The 21203-nt window shown below is 42.5% G+C and overlaps 1 protein-coding gene and 1 long non-coding RNA gene across 4 annotated transcripts in view; one reads left to right on the top strand and one right to left on the bottom strand.

Annotated features, from left to right (window-relative positions):
* The window catches only part of LOC101947008 (calcium-activated chloride channel regulator 1-like), a 42312-nt gene that overhangs the window by 2478 nt on the left and 18631 nt on the right, over positions 1-21203 (bottom strand). For both annotated transcript variants that reach the window (XM_065554185.1, XM_065554184.1), the window contains 8 exons: positions 16639-16866; positions 14023-14247; positions 12929-13106; positions 11329-11435; positions 7725-7955; positions 6893-7163; positions 5626-5790; positions 1395-1631 (listed from right to left, as the gene is read on the bottom strand). In XM_065554185.1, coding sequence (XP_065410257.1) covers positions 1395-1631; positions 5626-5790; positions 6893-7163; positions 7725-7955; positions 11329-11435; positions 12929-13106; positions 14023-14247; positions 16639-16866 — 1642 coding nt within the window. The remainder of the gene's footprint in view (positions 1-1394; positions 1632-5625; positions 5791-6892; positions 7164-7724; positions 7956-11328; positions 11436-12928; positions 13107-14022; positions 14248-16638; positions 16867-21203) is intronic.
* The window catches only part of LOC135973010 (uncharacterized), a 48321-nt gene that overhangs the window by 14639 nt on the left and 12479 nt on the right, over positions 1-21203 (top strand). For both annotated transcript variants that reach the window (XR_010589685.1, XR_010589686.1), the window contains exon 3: positions 15528-15669. This is a non-coding gene — a long non-coding RNA (uncharacterized LOC135973010). The remainder of the gene's footprint in view (positions 1-15527; positions 15670-21203) is intronic.

The raw sequence follows: 21203 nt of genomic DNA, 5'->3' as shown, positions 1-21203 counted from the left end.
AGTTATCATTTCAAGGCTGTATGGTTCTGTTCTGCTCGTGGGTTTTCTAGTTCTTTGCTTGATTTGAGTTCTACTTCCTGCTCCTCATCTTCTTTTCTATCCCTTCAGAGATGGGGTAAGGGGTAGCATAAGAGTGCTATTCCAACTTTATAGCATCAGAAGATCCTCCTAACTGAGGTTATTCTTCCATTGCTGGCTACTCTAGCTGTAAGGCTGTTTTGAACCGGACAAGTAGCACAAAGTAGCCACGTAGAAGAACCTAGGCCAGTGTTTTGGGGATTTAATGGAGTTGTTGGTTTGTTCCCTGGTGAGCTGGTTGACAAGAGCTGTACGCGTATGTAAAGATTTTAATCTGAAGCTGCTCTGTGTGTGACTGCAGACTGTCTATCTTAACCTCTCTGGCTCGTGCTGATGTGCACACTATAACATAACCTGGTTACAACATACTTAAAATATATATTATAAATAAGACCTAACTGTGTCCCCATAAATGGACTAAAGCCTTGGACTGCCCATGTTGTAACTGGGTCCTCTGACTTATTTATAGTTGCAGTGTAGACAGGGGCTAAGTCGTGGAAGAGTCATTGGTGAGTATGTTTTTGATTTAATTTGTTTGCCTTTGTAAACTAGCATAAGGCTGGTTGGTATACAAGTTTTGCATATTCTGTTGTACCAGGTTTGGGAGAACAGGCACTGACTTTTGTTTTTCTCGGAGGGTGTTCCACTGCTGCTCTGGCCCGAGGCCCCGCCCTCACTCTGCCTCTTCTCCTGAAGCCCCACCCTCATCCCACCTCTTCCCCTGAGATCCCACCCTTGCCCTGTCTCTTGCCACCCCCACTCTGCCCTCTCCCCCAAGTCCCCACTTCTTCCCATCCTCTTCCCACTGTCCCCTACCTCATCCCCTTCTCTTCCCATCACCCCATCCCCTTACCCCTGGCCACCAAACAGCTGATCGGCGGCTAGCCTTGGGGCCCTACCCAACAGCTGAGCAGCAGACAGCCCCGGGACCACACCAAATCACTGTGACTAGTGGGTGCTGAGTTCCCTCTATTTTTTCCCTGGGTGCTTGAGCCCTGGAGCACAGCCATAGTTGGTGCCTATGTTTGGGAGTATTCCATGTTTCTTTAAACATTTTTTTTAAGCATTAAGTGGGACTAACATGAATTTCATATTGTACAAGGAATTTATTGGTTACACTGAGTCTTGATCTATACCAGGAAATTTTACAGAGAAAATCTAGACTAGGTCAAGCCATAGTGATGGTCATATTTTTTGCAGATGGGAAAGACATAGCTTTTTTCCTCACCTCTCCTTGGCTGGCTCATCGTATGTAATTTCAGATAACTGACAATAATGCATCATTTCCTGCTGACTAAAACAAAACTTCACCTTACCTTGTCCTACATCCAAGTCATTCCCAGGAGCTGTCCAAGACAAGTGAATTTTATCTTCTTCAAACTGAGCCTCAAGGTCAGTAATTTTACAAGGTGGGAACACATCAGTAATTCCTCCTGACGGAACATTCTTCACTACAAAAGAACCTCCTGTTGCAACTCTGTTGAAACTTCCTAGCTTTGCCTGAATTTCATCATCACTAACTTCAGGTCTCGGTGCATTCATTTTGATTTCACCTGCCCCAAAAGAAAAAAAATTGCTCATGCTATTTGAACATTACAAAACTCCAAATCATAACACACTTCCTTTTTATCTAGCATTCCCTCTCTCTTTAATCTACTTTTTTTCTTTGGCTTATTCAAGCTTAGTGCAAAAATTAGCAAGGCTAAAAACCAAAGTGAACTTCAGGATCCTGCATCCTTGCACAAAACTAAGGGAGACCCCAAAAGCAAACCAGATTTCAAGTGCAGTTGAAAGCAGCAACAGTGCCTATTACCCATTAGGGTATTTAAGGTATTAAGCAGGTGTCAGTGGGAAGTGGTTGTGTTAAGGTAGCTTCCACCCATCTCTTCCTAGACATTGCAGGCAGCATAAGAATTACAACCTTGTAGGAATTTCCTTACTTTTCTGGGTTTAAGTTGGACACATTTTCATGTAGACTTTTTAAATTCAGTATATTCTAATTTTCTTGGAATACAGAAAATTGTTTCTGTGTGTGTGCACACGTGTGCAAGAAGGAGGATATGCAATGCAAAAGCTAAGATTAATCTAAAATTAAGCTTGATAAATCAGTCACTCAAAAGTCAAGAAATTCAAAAAGCTAAATTTTCTATTACCATATGTATATATATCTTTACTCCTGCGGGGGTTCTGCACGACTGCATGCATGCATAATTAGTGAGTCTGGCAGATTTTTATTTTTTTGTGGAGAAAAAGCTGCTGCTGAAATGTTGCTGCAGTTCCGCCTTTTGCCCACCAGAGGTCGCTGTGGCAATAGACCAAAGCAGCAGCTCACAGCCAGCTAAAGAAGAGAAAGCCTGCAGGTCAGGAGATGGGGGCTATGGGGAGACAGACAGCCCGAGGTGTTGGGAGGGGGTCAGACAGGGGCTTATAAGGGCTAGTGGGGGAGGACACACTGGGGCAGGGACTGAATGGGAGTGGAGGCACAGGGCCACAGGAGGGAGGGGGGAGGGAGGTGCAGGGCCACATGGTGATGGGGAAGGGGGTGCAGAGCTACATAGGGACGGGGTGGTTGGGTGGGGGTACAAAGACACATGAGGATGGCGGAAGGGGTACAGGGACATAAGGACGGGAGTGGCTGGGTGGGGGCACAGAGACACAGGGGGAGGGGTACAGGGACAGGAGAGTGGCTGGGTGGGGACACAGACACATGGGACAGGGGTGGGGATACAGAGCCACACAGGGACAAGGGGTGGGGGTGCAGGGCCACATGGATGGGGGGAGTGGGTGTCTGGTGGTGAGGGACACATGGACAGGGGGTGAAAGGACACATGGGGGTGCAGGAACACATGGGGAAGGGGGGAGTGGGTATCTGAGTGGGGGTGGAGGGACATGTGGACAGGGGCAGATGTGCCTGACTGAATGGGAGAGGCTAGGGCTTAGCCAGGGTCTGCATGGGGGAAGCTCCCTAACAATCCCTCCCTGCCCTCACAAAAACCCTTGTTCCATACTTTTCCCACCCATACCCAACAATCCTCCAGGTTCACACCCAGGCTCCTTCCCAGCAATTTACTTCCCTGTCCCTCAGCTCTCCATTACCTCTGACTCCCCCAAGCCTTTACACTGCTTCTGAGGGCTGCGGGAAATACAGTTCTTTATTGTAGTTTAAATGAATTATTACTCAGAGTTCTGTATTAATATGCCTAGTAAGGAAGCTACTTGTCAAAAAACATTTCCTGAATTTTTTTTGTTGTCTGTATTGTTACAGACATACTTGCTGACAGGTATTTTGAAATAAATGACGAAAAATAATTGAAACTGGTGTGATTCTATTGTGTTATTTTGACAAATAAAATATGCAGAATTTTGCAGAATTTTAAAATATTGTATGCAGAATTTTTATTTTTTTGGTGCAGAATTCCCCCAGGAGTAATAATCTATATATTTACTGCCATATTGCATAATTTTCTGGGTGGTTGGTTTTTTTTGGGTGGGGAGGGGTACTGGTAAAGTAAAGTTAAGGTGTATATTTAGCAAGGAAAACAGGAATAGGAAATACTACATTGTGCGATGTAGCCAAGTGAACACTGAGGTACAAATCTTAACTGTTTGAACCTCCTGAGGTTTTTGGGTGCCTAATATCTCAAGCTTGGAGTGTGGTTCTTACTCAATAGAGCTGCCACTCTGTCTACCCAGAGTCAGATCTGCTGGCTTAAATGGCAAAAAGTAAGTTACTATTTCCCCCTCCCAAACAAACCGTTGTTAACCAAGCGACAAAGAGTCCCGTGGCACCTTATAGACTAACAAACATATTGGATCATAAGCTTTTGTGGGTGAATACCCACTTCGTCAGATGAATGTAGTGGAAATTTCCAGAGGCAGGTATAAATATGCAGGCAAGAATCAGTCTAGAGATAATGAGGTTAGTTCAATCAGGGAGAATGAGGTCCTCTTCTAGCAGTTGAGGTGTGAACACCAAGGGCGGAGAAACCGTTGGCTAACCAGTATCAGGGGGTAGCCATGTTAGTCTGTATCTACAAAAACAACAAGGAGTCTGGTGGCACCTTAAAGACTAACAGATTTATTTGGGCATAAGCTTTCGTGAGTTAAAACCTCACTTCTTCGGATGCCTTTCGTGAGTTAAAACCTCACTTCTTCGGATGCATCCGAAGAAGTGAGGTTTTAACTCACGAAAGCTTATGCCCAAATAAATCTGTTAGTCTTTAAGGTGCCACCAGACTCCTTGTTGTTTTCGTTGGCTAACTATTCACAGTCAAGATCCATTTGCAGAGCAAACTCTGTAACTAGTGCCTTCAAATTATGCCCCCAGTTACACCCAGGGCTGCCGAGGGTGGGTTTGTGCCCCGGTGAAAAAATTTTTCGGGCCCCCTAGCAAGGGCAGATCAGCTAAACAGGGCCAACAGGGGAAGGAGGGGAAAGCCGGGCCCCGGGCCACCTTCCAGACCGCTGGGCCCTGGTAATTTGTACCGGCTTCCCCCAAGTCTCGTCGGCCCTGGTTACACCTGTACAATCCCACTGAAGGCCAGAGGGTTGCATAGATATACTGAGCATGGCATTTGGCCTGCAGACCCCGGTAACAATGCACAAACCAGAAAGAACACAACTTGTTTTTCAGATCCTAGGCTAAGTCTGCAGGGCTGGGAGTTAGAACAGCCATGTTGCTAACCTGTAACTAGAACAAATTTGTTCTGAAGCGATTGAGACACAAGTGTAGAATTCGACAATACTAATTTTATAAAATCACTTTTCAGAATAAAAGTATATTTTAATGATGAATTAACTGTTTTCGTTGCACTTGATTTCTCTGGGGCCTTTAGATCAAAAGAGAAATGCAAAAATAATGGAAAGATGAAAAAATATACTAAGTCTCAACATACTCGTAACAGACTCATTGTAAAAGTAACATTAATTGAAGCTCCATTGATTGAGAAGGCTTAAGCAGCAAGATCTTAATAGCAGTATCCATACCTGTGGTTTCTAGAACTGAGAATCTTTAACTCACACAGGCCTAATGGAAAGAGTCCTGAACAATGTGTCCAGAAAACCCAACAGAAGAACAGAAAAATTCTCATGTGGCGGCATTAAATGATAACTTTAAAATTTCATAACTTTGAAACTGATTCCCTGAAACCTTATTTTTAAGTCTCAGTAAAACATACAAATTTAAAATGTCTAACTTCAGCTATTTTTTAATATGATTTTCAGTTCCAGGATCTTTGGCAACTCCCATGTGTTCCAAAGAGAACTGAATTATTATAATATATATATTTATAAAATATGGTACTATACCCAGTGCTCATATATAGCAAAAATACTGTGGTTCCAGCTACTGTTTTCTAAAAGATAAACAATAGTGGAAAAGATACATGTAACAAATGTTAAGTTTAAAAAGCTTTTTGTGAAGCTAAATGATCTCCCATTCACCCATATTTTTACTTACTTTACACAGAGAGAGAGAGAGAGAGAGAGAGAGAGAGAGAGAGAGAGAGAGAGAGAGAGAGTATTTTCTATTTAATGAATGTTCCTTACCATTTTCTATGTAGCCTGGAACATACAAGGCTCGACTCTGCCTGCGGCCAAGTCTGACAGTCTGATTTCTCCCCTGGATATGCACTTTTAAGTTGTATCTACCATTTCCCTTGAAAGATGTAAAGTACTTTGAATAGATTCCATCATTCTTGGTAATATCAGCACCTAGACATACAAATAGTAATAATTAACCATCCAAACAAGGTACCTCTGTTAAGCAAGGGCATTTTTTTGCTGTTCAGTTCAGAAACACATAGGGCCTACTCCTTCTTCTATTGAAAGCAATAAGAGCTTTGATACGGACTTAGGTGAAAACAGGATCGGTCCCATTGTGGTGACATGAGCTCATTACATATTTAACTGCAGATAACAATGTAGCATTAAAACATGTTACTGTGTATTTACTGTTGTTTCCAATAGTAACCAATAGGCCAGTAGTTCTCAACTGCTTTTTAGTAGTTCTCCATATTGGTCTGATCTGTGGAGCCCTTCTTGGTGGTCTGCAGACTAAAATACTTTGAGATTGAAGCAATGCTGGAATGTGGGGAGGAGAGAGTCTACAGTTTGCGTGACATGGTTCAGATAATGGAGAAGTTGGAGAACAGCAGAACTGTGCATTTGAATCACATCACCTCTGTAGGCACAGTAGATTGGAATGGTAGAATAATAATCTATGTAATTCATACTTTCGAAGGAGATTTTTTAACATGGCTATACTGCCTATATAGCATGTGACAAGCTATAGAAACAGACTCTTGCTCTCCTGTTCTGCCACCTGCATCCCCTCTGCAGGGCAGACCATCATGTAAAATATACATAAGTTCAAACAGTGAATATGGTTGAATCAGACACACAAGGCAATAGACCCCCTTCTGTCCCTGTGCTGGCTATTGGCATCATGGGTAACAGCACAGGAGAGGGAGAAGGCTCTGCACAACCACGACACTCCCTTCTTCTTGGGCACTGTTTCTCTCTCTCCTCCTTCCTATCACACCCAACAGTGTAAGTGCACCAGCATGTCATGGCACACATGCTGCACCAGTTTAGACCCAGTGCAGTTTACTCTCATCCTGAAGCAGTGGGGAGACCAGAGTTACTATCTCCCTCCACTTGCTTCCCCTTGTTCTGTGCTCATGGCATAGGCAAGACTTAACCCTTAGTGATAAGTTTGGAAGCAGTGTGCAGAGACATTCTAAAATACATACCACATTTTGTGATGTGTATACATTTCTAGATAAAAATGTAAGGAAAGTAATAATCAGATTACCAGAACCATCATCAAGGAGTTTGAGCTCCACTGCAGATCCAGTCTCTTGTTCAATAGTGGCCATCACGGTTGCACCAAGAACAGGCAAAAATCCTTGACTAACTTCTGCATAAATCACCATTGGATTAGGGAAGTTGTTTGTATCCTTATTCATGTGGGCTTTCACAGTCACTGGAGGCACAGCCAAAGATGCTGCTCGAGATGTTACTATCATTGATATGACTTGAGATTCTGTGTGGTTATTTTGAATCCAATATAACCAATTCCCCACCTGCAAATCAAATATATGGAGCATAAAAATATAATATAAGACTTCATTAGTTTAAGGGCAGCTTTGTGTTTCCCTTAGTTAATTATCATTTTAGTTCAAGGGAGATTTTCCAAGGCACAAAGGGCAGTTAGGGTATTGCTACAGGAGCACAGGTAAGGTAATTTGGGTACCTTACTTATGATTCTTCATGCTCTCAAATGTTTGGTTTCTTTTAACTGAATTTGCTCAGTTTTAGTGGTGGATGTTTGAGAATTATCATATTCTTGGAAGGATTAGAACCTGTATATTATAGATATGTACTCTCAACTTTAACTTCCCCAGAATTCAATGTTTTGTCTGGCAGTCTTGTATACTTGGGATGTGTATAGAGCATAATAAAAAATTAGGATGAGCACAAACAACAGTTAGATACCCAACTTCCATTGCAAGTCAGTGGAGTTACACCAAGGATAACATTGGTTCATTAGGAATATGTGTTTATAACTTCTAAAAAGAGAAGGTGCATTTTAGTCTATGAAAATGTTAATATGTTTAGATAACAAAAAAAAGTTTAGTCTTTACCTCTGCAGTGCCTGCTATATTCAGTCGAGCTGTTTGGAGATTTAGATTACTAACTGTGAAGTTTGATGTTCTATATTCTTTTCCTTTGGGGTCCTTCAGTAAAATGTCTGGTGGAGATGTGCTTCGATCCCATGTTACTACAAAGAAGGTGTCCTTTCCCACAGTGCTATCTACAGTCACTGTACCATTCATCCACTGCTTGACTGCAACACTCTGAGCTGTACTTTCAAGCTGTTAGACAAATAAAATATGTTTTATGGCTAGTTAGGAGATAAACGCTTAAAATACCAGTAATTACAGAGTGGTTCATTTCCTCTTAATGGGGAGAACAAATCAATATTTTGCCCATTCAGAGGGCACCTTGACTGGCTGGTGAATTACTGGCCCACTGCTGGAAGAGGGGATAGAGGAGTACTAATGCTGTAACAGGCCTGTTTACACCATGATGAGCAGGTCTCTGCTGTTCTGTGCAGAGCTCAGGGCTGTGCAAAGGAGGCAGAAGCCTCCTGCCACTGTGCCTCCACACATGGGGAACTAGCCAGAGGGCGAGGGCCACGTGGACTAGCCATTGAAGGGAGTGGAATGATTAAGCCCTGAGCAAATTTTCTGTAGTGCTCATTTGCAAAGTACAATTGCTTACGAATGTGAAAATATAGTAACCAAAGGTCTTCTGCCACCGCTCTTTGTGGTCTATCCACCTAGCTATCAAATCATATCTTTGCAGGAGATTAGTGCTACATTTCCTCTCCAGCTGTCAGCCTGCTTCCAGAAAGACAGCACAATGAGAGAGTGATATAACCACAGGCAGGGACAACAGAAAATCAATGAGAGACACACAAACAAAAATAATAAAACACAGCAAGAAGAGAAACAAGATTTCCTTTATCAACAATGGTATTGCACATGTGGGCTACCAGAATTTACAGATAAGCTACCAATATGAGTTTTATAGTGTCCCATTGAACTACCAGGCTGCAAGTAGATTTGCTCACTTCCATTTTATGGCTTAGAAAAACTACAATTAGAAAAAGTACCTTTTAATAAAATAACTTTGTTTAGAATAAAAATGGGAAACTAGATACTGAAACCCTATTTCAAAGAGCATCTGGGTGGACATTTGAAAGTCAGGTATTCAGATGGTACTCTAGTGATCAGATTGGTATAAGTGCTTAGAAAGTGAGATACATTGTCTTTTAATAGCTGTTAATAGCCCAGAAAATAAAGAAACATTTTCTTTTCTTTCTCCTGAATAGATGTTATAGTGGAGCTACAAAAACAGGAGACCCAATAATAATGGGGGATTTCAGCCATCCCCATATTGATTACGAATTTGTCACCTCAGGATGGGATGCAAATATAAAATTTCTAGATATCATTAATTATTTTTTTGTAGCAGCTAGTCCAGGAACCCACAAATGGAGATGCATGTCCTTAATTAGACCTAAGTGGTTCACAGGATCTGGTCCAAGAGGTGAATATAGCTGAACCTCCTGGCAATAGCACCAATACTGTAATTAAATTTAACATTCTTGTAGGGGGCAAAATACCAAAGATACCCACCACAGCAGCATTTAACTTCAAAAAAGGGAACTACACAAAAATGAGGAGGTTAAATGGAAATTAAAAGGAACAGTCGGAGGAGTGAAATGCCTTCAAATTGCATGCAACCTTTTAAAAAACACCAAGATAGAGGCTCAAAAGATATGTATACCTCAAATAAAAAAAAATGCTGTTAGTTTTTGTCTCTCTTGCTAGCTGCTCGTCACATTCTTTTTTGGCCTTCCTAATTATACTTCTACACTTGATTTACAAAAGTTTGTTCTGTTCTATTTTCCTCAGTAGTATTTGACTTCCAATTTTTAAAACATGTCTTTGTTTCTAACCACATCTGTTTACTCTGCTGTTTAGTCATGATGGCACTGTTTTGGTCCTCTTCCTGTTTTGTTTGAGTACATCAGAAGCAGGAAGCCTGCCAACCAATCAGTGAAGCGATTGGACGATCAAAGTGCTAAAGGAGCACTCAAGGAAAACAAGACCTTTGTGGAGAAGCTAAATGAATTATTTGCATCAATCTTCACTGCAGAGGATGTGAGGGAGGTTCCCACACCTGAGCCATTCTTTTTAGGTGACAAATTTGAGGAACTATCCCAGACTGAGGTGCCAGTATAGGCGTTTTTGGAACAAATAGATCTATTAAACCGTAATAAGTCACCAGGACCAGATGGTATTCTTAATTTCTTAAGGAACTCAAATATTGCAGAACTACTAACTGTGGTATGTAACCTATTGCTTAAATCAGCCTCTGTACCATATGACTGGTGCATAGCTTTTGCAATGCTGAGTTTTTTAAAAAGCTCCAGAGGCGATCCTGGCAATTGCAGGGCAGAAAGCCTAACTCCAGTACCAGACAAATTGGTTGAAACTAGTAAAGAACAGAATTATCAGACTAATAGATGAATGTGATATGTTGGGCAAGAGTCAATGTGGCTTCTGTAAAGGGGAATCATGTCTCACCAATCTACTGTATTAGTATTCTTTGAGGGGGGCCAACAAAAGTGGACAAGAGTGATCCAGTGCCTATACTGTATGAGGACTTTCAGAAAGCCTTAGACAAGGTCCCTCACCAAAGGCTCTTAAACAAAGTAAGCAGCCATGGGATAAGAGGGAAGTTCCTCTCCTGGATCAGTAACTGGTTAAAAGACAGGAAACAAAGGGTAGGAATAAATAGTGAATTTTCAGAATGGAGAGTGGTAAATAGCAGGGTTCCCCAGCGATCTGTATTGGACGAGTGCTGTTCAACATATTCATAAGTGATCTGGAAAAAGGGGTAAAACAGTGAGGTGGCAAAGTTTGCACAGGATACAAAATAGTTAACTGTAAAAGTTAAATAGCTGACTGCAAAGAGTTACAAAGGGATCTCACAAAATTCTTAAGTTCTTATCAAGACCAGTATACAATTGCAGAGAAGCTAAGGAGTCCATGATCAAACCTATATTAGTTGCTATGCATGATTCAGATAAAGTGCAAAAGTGGGTCCATAGCAGAGATTTAATAAAGTGAGGGATGAGTTGTTAAGTTATAGATAGCACAACCCAAGACCTGTTGTAGAAATAGGAGGAGGGGATAACTCAGTACTACTAGCCTCAATTATTTTGAAGAAATCATCGTTGAGTTGAAATAGATCATGAGAAGTGTCAGGAAAGCTGGGAATCAAAATGTTATCTATTTTGTATAAGAGAAGCAGTTGAGATAGTTTCCTCATTATTGATAACGTTAGTATAGTAACTATTCTCTGGAAGATAAGATCACTTATTTACAGCATTCTACACATACTATAGTATTTCTGCCTACCTCTAGCTATATAAGTCCCTTTGCATTAGCTAATGGTGAGAAATTTTAATTTTCTTTGTTTCATTATCTGTTTCATTTTATTGTTAATAACAGAGCACACACACACACACACTGCCATTTCCAAATATCCGTTTATATTTTAAGATCAGTCACTGACAGTGCAATAGTTAAGATTACAGACTACTAACATTACTCTTAATTGACCAGTAACTGATTAATAATGTGAAAAACAAACAAAATTTGAAACTCAGACCTGAATAGGCTGTTCAGAAATATTTCCACTTCCTGATGAAATTCCACTGAATGCATCAATTAGGCCATTGGAATCAACTTTATCTGTGGCATGGAACTTTAAGCCTCCTGAAATGTGATTGTTAAAATAATCAGAATAGTCATTTACTATAAAACACTAGGTTTTTGTTATGTACCTTGTGCTAGTTTGGCTGTTGCTATAGTGCACAGTGTTAATCTGATCAATTAAATTTTGTTCCTTTATCCTTTATTCATGGGGCAGTGAAGGGAGGAACCGCTCGGTGGTGGGGAATCAATTCATACAAACACCCAGAAAGTTCCTGCAGAAAGCAAGTCTGACCTGGGAAATGATCCCATCTGTTCACATTTTAAGTCCACTTAGCTTGGTCTGACTAAGAATTGTCACCTGTAGCACTTCATCCAGTACAGTGCTCACTCATTGGCTGAGCTAGGAAAGTCTGCACTCTGAGCCATGGACCTGTAAAGTGCAATTCCACTCTGAAAAACACCTCTGTAAAAATGACATGGTGGCATTCTATGATTATTGTTTCTCAGTGACTCAGATCAAATCTGCTTAGTTTACAAATACAACGTTTGGGCCTCTTTTTATTTGTGCTGAGCACCCATAATGCCAATGGGAACTTCTGCTGCTCAGTGTCTTTGGAAATCTGGCCATTTATTTCAAACAGTGAGCTCTGCCCGCTGAGACTGGGCTCTGAAAGTCCAGCTGGGTTCTTTTTGGCTCACACATCTATCACTTAACACTAAAGATTCTGTGATCAGAACTTAGTGAACTATTCTGTTATAATACACAAACCAGAACTGAATTCAGGTTGTTCTCTCAGAGCCATGTTGGCTGTACAATGCTAACAAGAGTAAAAAGCAGTACAATTTTATTTAAGTCCCTAAAGCAAGCAGATGTCACTCTGAATATACAAAAGGGGCATCTCTGTTGACTAAGAAGGTGCAATTTATACATAGTCACTATTCAGAGTACAGCTACATTATAAATCAACACATGGAATTCCCATGGTAGTTACCCTGTACTGCAGCATCACCCAGCACCTATCTGGCTTTCCTTAAAATGGCTGAAGTTCAAAGGAACAGTGCAGCTCCAACTCAAAGCAGAGCTGACTGAGTCTCCCAGTTGCAAGTATAGAGACTGTGGTTGCTGACTCCTCAACTAGAGTCCTCCAGCTGTGACTGTTTGTGAGTTGGTCATTATTTAACTACTTAGGACATTAATAGGTTTGCATATCACTGCTATGTAAACATCAGAAATAAAACGTTAATAATTTAAACACTGAGCTTATCTTTTTGTTTACAGGAACATCCTCCAGTAATATAATTATCAAATCTCGCTATTAAGCAGGGTGTTATCAGGATAAAGGTTTTTTTTTAAAGCAAGAACAGATAAAAGATAAACGATTGCTTCCAATATTGTTGAGTTTATTCATCTAAAAATAAACATTCTGTAAATACAACTGGAATTAGTTGACCTTATTTTCTTTTCATATTACAAGCTGTAAACCACTCCAGTTTTACATTTCATGCTTAAGGTGTGCATGCCAAAAGCAGGATTAGTTTAGAAACTTACTTACCTGTCATGTCTGAAAATTGTTCTAGTTCTGGAGCAGCACTTGGCCCCAAGGTAATGGTGTGAATGATCGATCCTTTGTTTTTCACATCCGTAAGGCAATTGCTCATAGTCCGATCCTCTCCATCTGTCAGCAGTACAATTTCAGAACCATCGAGATTAGAGTATTTTTGTTTAATCACCTGAATTGAGAAGAAAATTTCAGGTATTAGCAATAGGACTTTATTGTAAATGTTAGCTGTTCTAACACAGGCAGTGTCTACATCAAGAGAAATTCTTAAAGTGCAAGTGTAAGGCAAAATCTTTTCCTTACAAGTGTGAATTGTGCTGGTGTAGGAGGCTGTGTCATGTGGCAATGGCTGAACTGAAGGTGTCTGAATTACAATGTCTGTACAGGGCAGGATGCTTCAGGGGAGAGGTGTCTAAGGGTAGCACACCTCTTACAGCATTCCAAGTAGTAGTAACGTTTGTCTGCCGGTCCCCACTCCAGGTCCTGCTGCCAGTGCCAATGACAGCATATGCACAGGACTTGTGGAAGCCTGTCCATGCCCATTCTGGAAAGTGACTTGAGAAATTATGGAGCATGAAGGTACCATTTTACATAACCACTTTTCAGAATAAAACCATGCTTAAACCAAGGTTAAAATAAACAAAATTTGGATTTTCTATATGAGAAATTATATGATTTTGATCTTCTGCACAATGCCTTGAGATTCCGACAAAGCATTTTTGTAAGATTTTTCTCAAAGCAATCAATTTTTTTGCCAGTATAAACATAGCAGGGCCTTGTTAATTTCTTAGTTCAATAGGAGCAGTTTCAGGGCCTAATTTGATCGTGCTTCCTAAATCTCTCACTATAAAACACATTTTCCAAACCTTTAATTGTTCTTGTAGCTGTCTTTTTGAACCCCTTCCAGTTTCCCCAACATCCTCTCTGAAATGTGAACACCAGAACCAGAGACAGTAGTTCAGTAATGATCTCAGTACTGCTGTACACAGAGGTGATATCACCTCCCTACTCCTCCTCACTATTCTCCTTCCAGTTCCATTTGATTATCACTGCATTCCAGGATACATTCCCCCCAAGTTCTCCTTCACCTCAAATCCTTTGTATACTCCTTCGCAGATTTTAGTTCCTCCACCAGCTGATGTAGGCAGGCATTTGATGAGATCCTGGCGTACATTCTCACTGACTATTTGTCGTAGATTACATGTAATTTGTGCTGTAGATTGGAATGTGACAATTCCAACCCAGGAACCCATTTCGATAATCTGTAGCAGGAATATCTCCGCAGCTTGGTACAGACGATTAATGCGGTTATACTGCAGGTGAAGAAAGGGACGAACTTAGAAGTATCAAGACTTTTCAAGAGAGATAGCAAAAAGCAAGAATACAGCAATTACTAATGTTGTTCAGTTTGTACTGATAAATGGGAATGTAACTGCCATAGAGTAGATAAGAGATTTGAGAGGAAAATATGGAAAATTAGACAAATACCAAATATCTGGGTAGCCCAAACTACCTTACATATCATCCCCAGGCATATTCTTTCCAGACCAGTGGAGATGTGTACTATGTTCTGCTATCATTGAAGGGTATCTGCATATTGAAACATCCAGGAGATATATAACAGTGTCAGCCAAACAGCATTCTAATAATGTGGTGATATTCCTCACAAATAAGGTTCTCTCTTTCACATAATTTGTTTAGGTAAAATGGCTGCAGCCTCAGAGAACAGTATTCAACCTACCTATGCTTTAGGATAGCCCCTCTATTTCACAGGTTCTTGGCACTTTCACTAAAATTACCAAATTTTCAAAGAGCTTATTTTAAATGTAAATATTTGAACAGATTTCTGAAAACCAGCTGAGAAAGTTTACCCTTGGAAGCTTTCCTTTCTCTATAAAACTAGCTGTCATTATTCTTGATCTAGTTAAGGATTCTCTTCCTCTCCTATGTTAAGATTAAGGGATGGGCTGATTTATATCTTTTATCTCTGGAAATCTAGTATTTGTTTGCCTTTCAATAGCTTTGGGTTGAATTTGATGCTAATGACAGTAAAATGCTCATAGTACTAGTCTACATAAGCTTTTCTAATTTGAAATCTCTCCAGAAGAAGGAATGTCAGCTGTATTAAAACATTTGATTGTGAGTTGAGGATAGATAATCATTAGAGAACACTACATTCATTTTCACTTGTTATCTAGAATTTGAAGTATTATCTCTAGAGAGAAAAGTTTGGCGCATTTACATGCTGTGCCTGTGTTGATTGTTGAACTGAAGACCTAAAATACTTGTATTTTAAAGAAAGTTATAGTAGAACACTTATTTATACTTTACAATAATATTTATGGAGTACATGATAGTGTGATATAGCATGAACTGGGGATTCTAATGTTATTATTTCATGATGAAATTTTGACTGACTATATTTGGTATGATAGAAGAAAGCATTCTTGGAATGTTTTAGAGAGGTTTTAATTTTTTTATATTGGGACCACTTTTTATCCCCCACCTGTAAAGACAGGAGCCTTTGTTATCATTATTCAACCCATAGAGGGCTCATAAAGACTTCTAAAAATTACATACTTTTTCCCTTCAGACATAAAGATGCCACAATTTTAAAGCGAGATATCTGGGGCCTCTCCAGGGCACAAAAGGATGTTGTGCCTCCCACAAGGAAGCTGAGGATCTTCTCTTCCCAGAAATATACTGGTGAGAAGGTCCTATTTCTAGCCCTGAAGGTCAGTGAGATATCAAACTTGAAAGTTATAACATGTTTGAGAACAGACGTTGTCACTGGCTCAGGATTGAATGTTTGAAACAAATAAATTAGGGATGAGGAAATTCTGTATATTAGGGAAAGAATACAACAGAGGTTCATATAAAAATAGCTCTTGGAAGCTGGGTAGTGGTTTGGAATGTAAGAATAAAACCTGGGGAGATGGATTTATGGGCAGAAGGCAGGTGAAGCTTGAAAAGGTACAGGATAAATTGCAAAAAATGTGGCAAACTTATCACATGACTCTCATTTCTATGTGATATTTATACATATGAACACACCTTATTCAAGGAATTTATATTGGATTTACTTTAAGAATGGAAATTTGAGGCCCTAAAGAGATTGAGAGTCTCTGTAAAGGTTCATATCACCTATAGCAGCCTCTGCAAGATGAGAATTGTGCTGAATTTAAATTAAAAAAAAGCCTCACCCTGATTAATCCAGCATCAATTATGACAACCCACATTCTTGACTCATTAGGATGAATGATTATGAGGAAAAGCATTTCATTTTTATTTTGCTATACTAGTGACATATATTTATTTTTTAAATAATTTGAGAGAGTCACATATGAAAAATATCCTGCAACTTGCATCTATGATATATTTTCTGTTTTGGGGAAGTACAGTGGTTCTGACATTCTGGATCTGAAACTAAAAAGAGGAGCACAAGTTATATTTTGTAAAGAAAAAGAGACCAAGTCCGGCATATCATTTTTAGGAATTTGATGAGTTTCCTTTTAGCAATCCCTAAATAGGTATAATGGGAGAAATAGTGGCCTCAATTTTTTCTTAAAGAATAAACAATGATTACGGAAATATTGACTAAAGAAAATACTGTAATATATGTACACCACATTGTTTTATAACTGCCTAACTGTTTCTAAGCAGTTCTGAAAAAAAAAGAAAAGAATGTGTATGTTTATTCTTACCCCGTCCATGCTCCCAGAAACATCAAGTACTAGACAGACTGCTCTGTCTTTGGTCTGCAGCAATGAGAAGGTGGTCTCAAACGGAGGACTTGTGCTATTTATTGACGAGGTGTTTGTGAAGTCAGGAGAATTCATAATTACTTCCCAGGTGCTTTTGTAGTTGCACATTTTGTTCTGCATATTTGTAGCCTTTTCATTATGAGTACTTTGATCACAGAACTCAACCACCTAAAAAAAGCCAATTGGAAGAGAAGAATGATTACTCAAAAGCAAGTGAACACATGTAGTAGCAAACCCCAGTCTACTATTTTTCGATTGGTCACCACAACCACAAATACAGAAATTCTTTGCCTGCTCTATAGGCCATAGAGAATAAAATCCTTCTATGTCCTGGACCTTGGAAGAAGTCATCAAAGAAGACTGTTCCCAAAGAATCTGTCTTAGGGGTTACACAGGTATGTCCACACTTCAATCAAAGGTATGACTGGAGCTCAGGCGGGCATACACATTCTATCTTTAATCCAGCTAGTTTGTCTATTGATAGAGGTAAAGATGTGGCAGCATGGGCTGTACAAACCCACCCAGAACCCTGGATATATACTCCACATTGCTAGCCTGCACCAGTGTCCATGCCAGCATGTCTTTGCTGCTATTTTTAGCCTCGCTAGCTAGATTAAAGCTAGCACTCATATGCGTACCTGAACTTCCGTCATACCTCTGAGGGCAGTGTAGATATTTAATCAGTGTTGTAAGGATGCCCTGGCAATGCAGACATCATCAGTAAAGTTCACAGTTATGTAGTTACTATGGCGTCTCAGTGCGTTGATACATAAGGCTCTAACTCACGTGGGACACAACATACTCTGCCAGGGGAAAATCATGCAGAAGGGGAAAAGTTTTCAAAACAAAAACCCTCTGATCTTCCTGGCTGGCAGGAATACTTTTAAAGAGGATGAACAGCTCACTGTGTCTGTCCCCCTTGCTACTCCACGGAGGGCAGAAGTTAGCCCATAGAATATTTTCAAAGCTCCAGAAGTAAGGTGCGGAGTGTCTCTAGCAGGTTGCTGAGCACACTCAATATCCATACATGTTAGTGGGAGCTTAGCACATCACAGGATTAGACTGTCACAAAGGAATAAACCTTCTCAGTGTTGTAACAGAAAATGCCCCAGCTGGGTAACTTTGTTATCTGACCCAAACGGGAGCAAAAGTTTCCACAATGTCAGGGTATTTCCATACACCTGTGATGGGACAGATAGGCCCCACACTGGCAATGAAAGGGTTAATGAGAACCTATGGACCCATGCAGAACAAGCTTGGGGGAGGATGCAAGCACAGACCTAGCACCAGGGGAAGGGAGGAGGTCAGGACATTTAAAAAAAATCAACACACATAAGGAAGAGACTCCCCAGAAGTATGGACATGGAGCAACTACTGAAATCAATGGCGGAGCAGAACACCCAGCAACACCAACAGCAACAGTGGCTCCTACAGCAAATGGCCACTCAGCAGCAGCAACTGACTTGAGACTTAGCTGCTCAGCAGCAACAGCGACAAAGGCTGGTGCAACAGGGTGTGACCTGACTGCAGCCTCCCACAGTGGCCAGGCTTCCACCATGGGTCTGGTGGACACGGACCTGGCCTTGGCCCTCGTGCTGGTTAGATTCATGAAGATGGGGCCTGAAGATGATCCAGTGACTTTTCTTGAAATTTTTCAATGGGTGGCAGCACTGTGGCCGCCGGAGCACTGAGCAGTCTTACCCGTCACCTACTTAACTAGGACAGAACCACAGGCTGCCTACTGTGGGCTAGACCCAGCGATAGCATGGGATTATGCCTCCGATGGCAAGGTTTAAGTCTGTGGCAAGGTGGCCATTTTAAACTGATTGGATATCCCTGGGGGCCTGGTCCTGGATGGTGGCACAGAAACTACAGGACTTGTGCTGGTGGTGCGGGGTGGGTGGGGAAGCTCGCAGAGCAGGGGGCCAATAACAAGGTCTGGAGGGCCTGGGGTGAGGGGCGGGCGGGGAGCACCCTCCTGCAGGATCTGCTCAAGGAAAAACTGAGAGGCGGGTAATAAGGCTGCCCGCACCTCCTAGAGTACACACTGGGAAGTATGAGGGATGGAGAGCCCCTTGCGCTGGCGAAGTGCCAGGGGATCCACCCAATCCCCGGTCATAGTCCAAAAGGTCTTCAATTCTGGTCGTTCCTGCCAGGACCAAGCTCTGGTGTACCAAGTGGGACTCTGCCACCTGCAAACCAAGTTGGAGGTTGTGTAGCAGAGCCTCTGTGATGAGATCTGCTGTTGGCCGCCACAGACCTGGTCACCAAAACTAGCTTTCAGGTCTGGAGGAGATCCTGGTAGAAGTCTTGCAGAAGACCAATCGGAGATAAAAGAGCTGCCAGTCATATTGGAGCCCTCAGATGTGGTGAAGGAAGGCGTGCATCAACGTGCGCCATGCTCAACTACCTGCACCATAAAGGAGTCTCTGCAGGGCCTGGAGGCAGAGGAGATGAACCTGACTGCAAAGGCAGAATGGGCTCTGTCCTTCCTCCTCCAGGGGAAGACTCAAACCACCTTCCAGAGACACAGAGCAATCCTGGCCAAAAGATCTAACCTCTGGAGCCAGGCCAGGATATCCCAGGCCGGGCTCAGGGTGTTGAGCCGGTGCCAGAACCTGGACAGTACCGGCTGGTTGAGCACCAGTGCCCTCCCCCACAGGGAAAGGCACTGGAGCAGTCCTGTCCACCTCCTCAGCCGCTCAGCCAGCCTGCCCTTCAAATATTACTAGTTCTCCAGCGGAGAGAGATGGGTGGCAGCAAGGTAAATGCCCACATAGAGCAGCGGCCCCACACTCCACCAAATGACCTGAAGCACAGGTGTGAGGGAACTCGCTACCATCCATCCCTGACCACCAGGCCAGAGCTCTTGACCCAGTTGACTGCAGTGGAGGAGGCCACCGAATAGATAGCCTGGCAGGCCTCCAACCTGCGACAGGTCACCCGGGTCCTGGACCATGAGGAGTATGTCATCAGCATACACTGACAGGAGCACTCGCAACTCTGGCTCACGGAGCACCCATCCTGTTAACCTCCTACAGAAGAGACGGAGAAAGGGCTCAATGGCCAGAGTGTACAGCTGGCCTGACAGTGGACATCCTTGACACATCCCTCGCCCGAGGCTGACAGGTTCGGTCAGAGTCCAGTTGAACCTGACCAAGCACTCCACAGAGGCATACAGGACCTGGAGAAAACCCACAAACTGGAGCCTGAAGCCAAATGCCCGCAGAGTGCCCTGGAGATAACCGTGTTTCACCCTGTCAAATGCCTTCTCCTGGTCAAGGGACAGGTGGGCGAACGACAGACCATCCCTACACCCGTGCTCGAGGAGGTCCCAGACCAGATAAAGATTGTCGAAGATAGGATGGCCCAGGATGGTGTAGGTCTGGTCAGGGTGGACCATATCTGCCAGCACGGAGCCCAGGCACAGCAAGATGGCCTTCACTGTGACCTTGTAGTCCATGCTGAGAGACGGGAGGCCAATTCTGAAGGTCACGGAGGTCCCCCTTCTTTGGTAGCAAGGTGAGTACAGCTTGCCTGTGCAACAGGAGAGGCACCCCTCTTCCTAAGGACTCAGCCCAGATGATGGCAAGGTCCGGACTGAGGACGTCCCAGTAGAACTCCATGGTCAGCCCGTCCATGCCTGGAGATTTATTAGTGGGCATCTGATGGAGGGCTTCTGAGAACTTGGTCAGAGTGAGAGGCAGCTCCAGCCGGTCCTGGTCACCGGCGCTGACTGTCAGGACTCCTTCCCAGAGCACCCTGCAGGCATCTCTGTCGGTCAGACCAGGAAGAGGCTGGCATAGAAGGTCTTGGCCCGCACATCCATCTCCACCAGATCTGTGAGGAGGGTGCTATCCTCTGCCAAAAGGCAGGTGACATGCTTCCAGCTGCAATCCATCTCCCAAAAGAAATGGATGCGGGATTGAACAAAGGCACCCCGAGCCTGATGGTCCGAGTCACATTTTGGGGTACGAGTCAGAAGGTGAAGGCGCAATCAAGCTGAGATCGGAGCAGGGAGAAGTCATGGCAGCTACAGAGACCCCTGAAGGTGGGACTTCTCATGGTCTGTGTCCACAGCAGGTCATGGGCAGTGGCTGGCAGGATACTACTACCAGTTTGTAGCAGGGTTCTCATCTATTGTGCCCTTTATCAACAATCTGCTCAAGAACATTAGCCCGAGAAAGATCCGTTGGACGGAAACCTGTGAGAAGGTCTTTCAGTCACAAATGGCTCACCTCTGTAGGGAGCTCATTTTATACAGCCTGGACTTCACCAAGAAAATCCTCCTCCACACTGATGCTTCTGAAGCTAGATGGGGACTGTCTTCTCCCAAGTGGTTGATAGTGAGGAACATCCCATTCTGAGTTACAAATTGTTCCCAAGAGAGGCCTACTCCATTACAGAAAAAGAGGACTTAGCTGTGATATGGGCCATGGAGGCACTCCAATATTACCTTCTTGGCAATTAATTCACCCTGGTCATGGATCATGCATCTCTACGAT

This window comes from Chrysemys picta, chromosome 8 (genome assembly GCF_011386835.1).
Source record: "Chrysemys picta bellii isolate R12L10 chromosome 8, ASM1138683v2, whole genome shotgun sequence".
NCBI classification, from domain to species: domain Eukaryota; kingdom Metazoa; phylum Chordata; order Testudines; family Emydidae; genus Chrysemys; species Chrysemys picta.
Note: the sequence above shows the minus strand (reverse complement) of the source record. Positions and strands in the feature narration are given on the sequence as shown.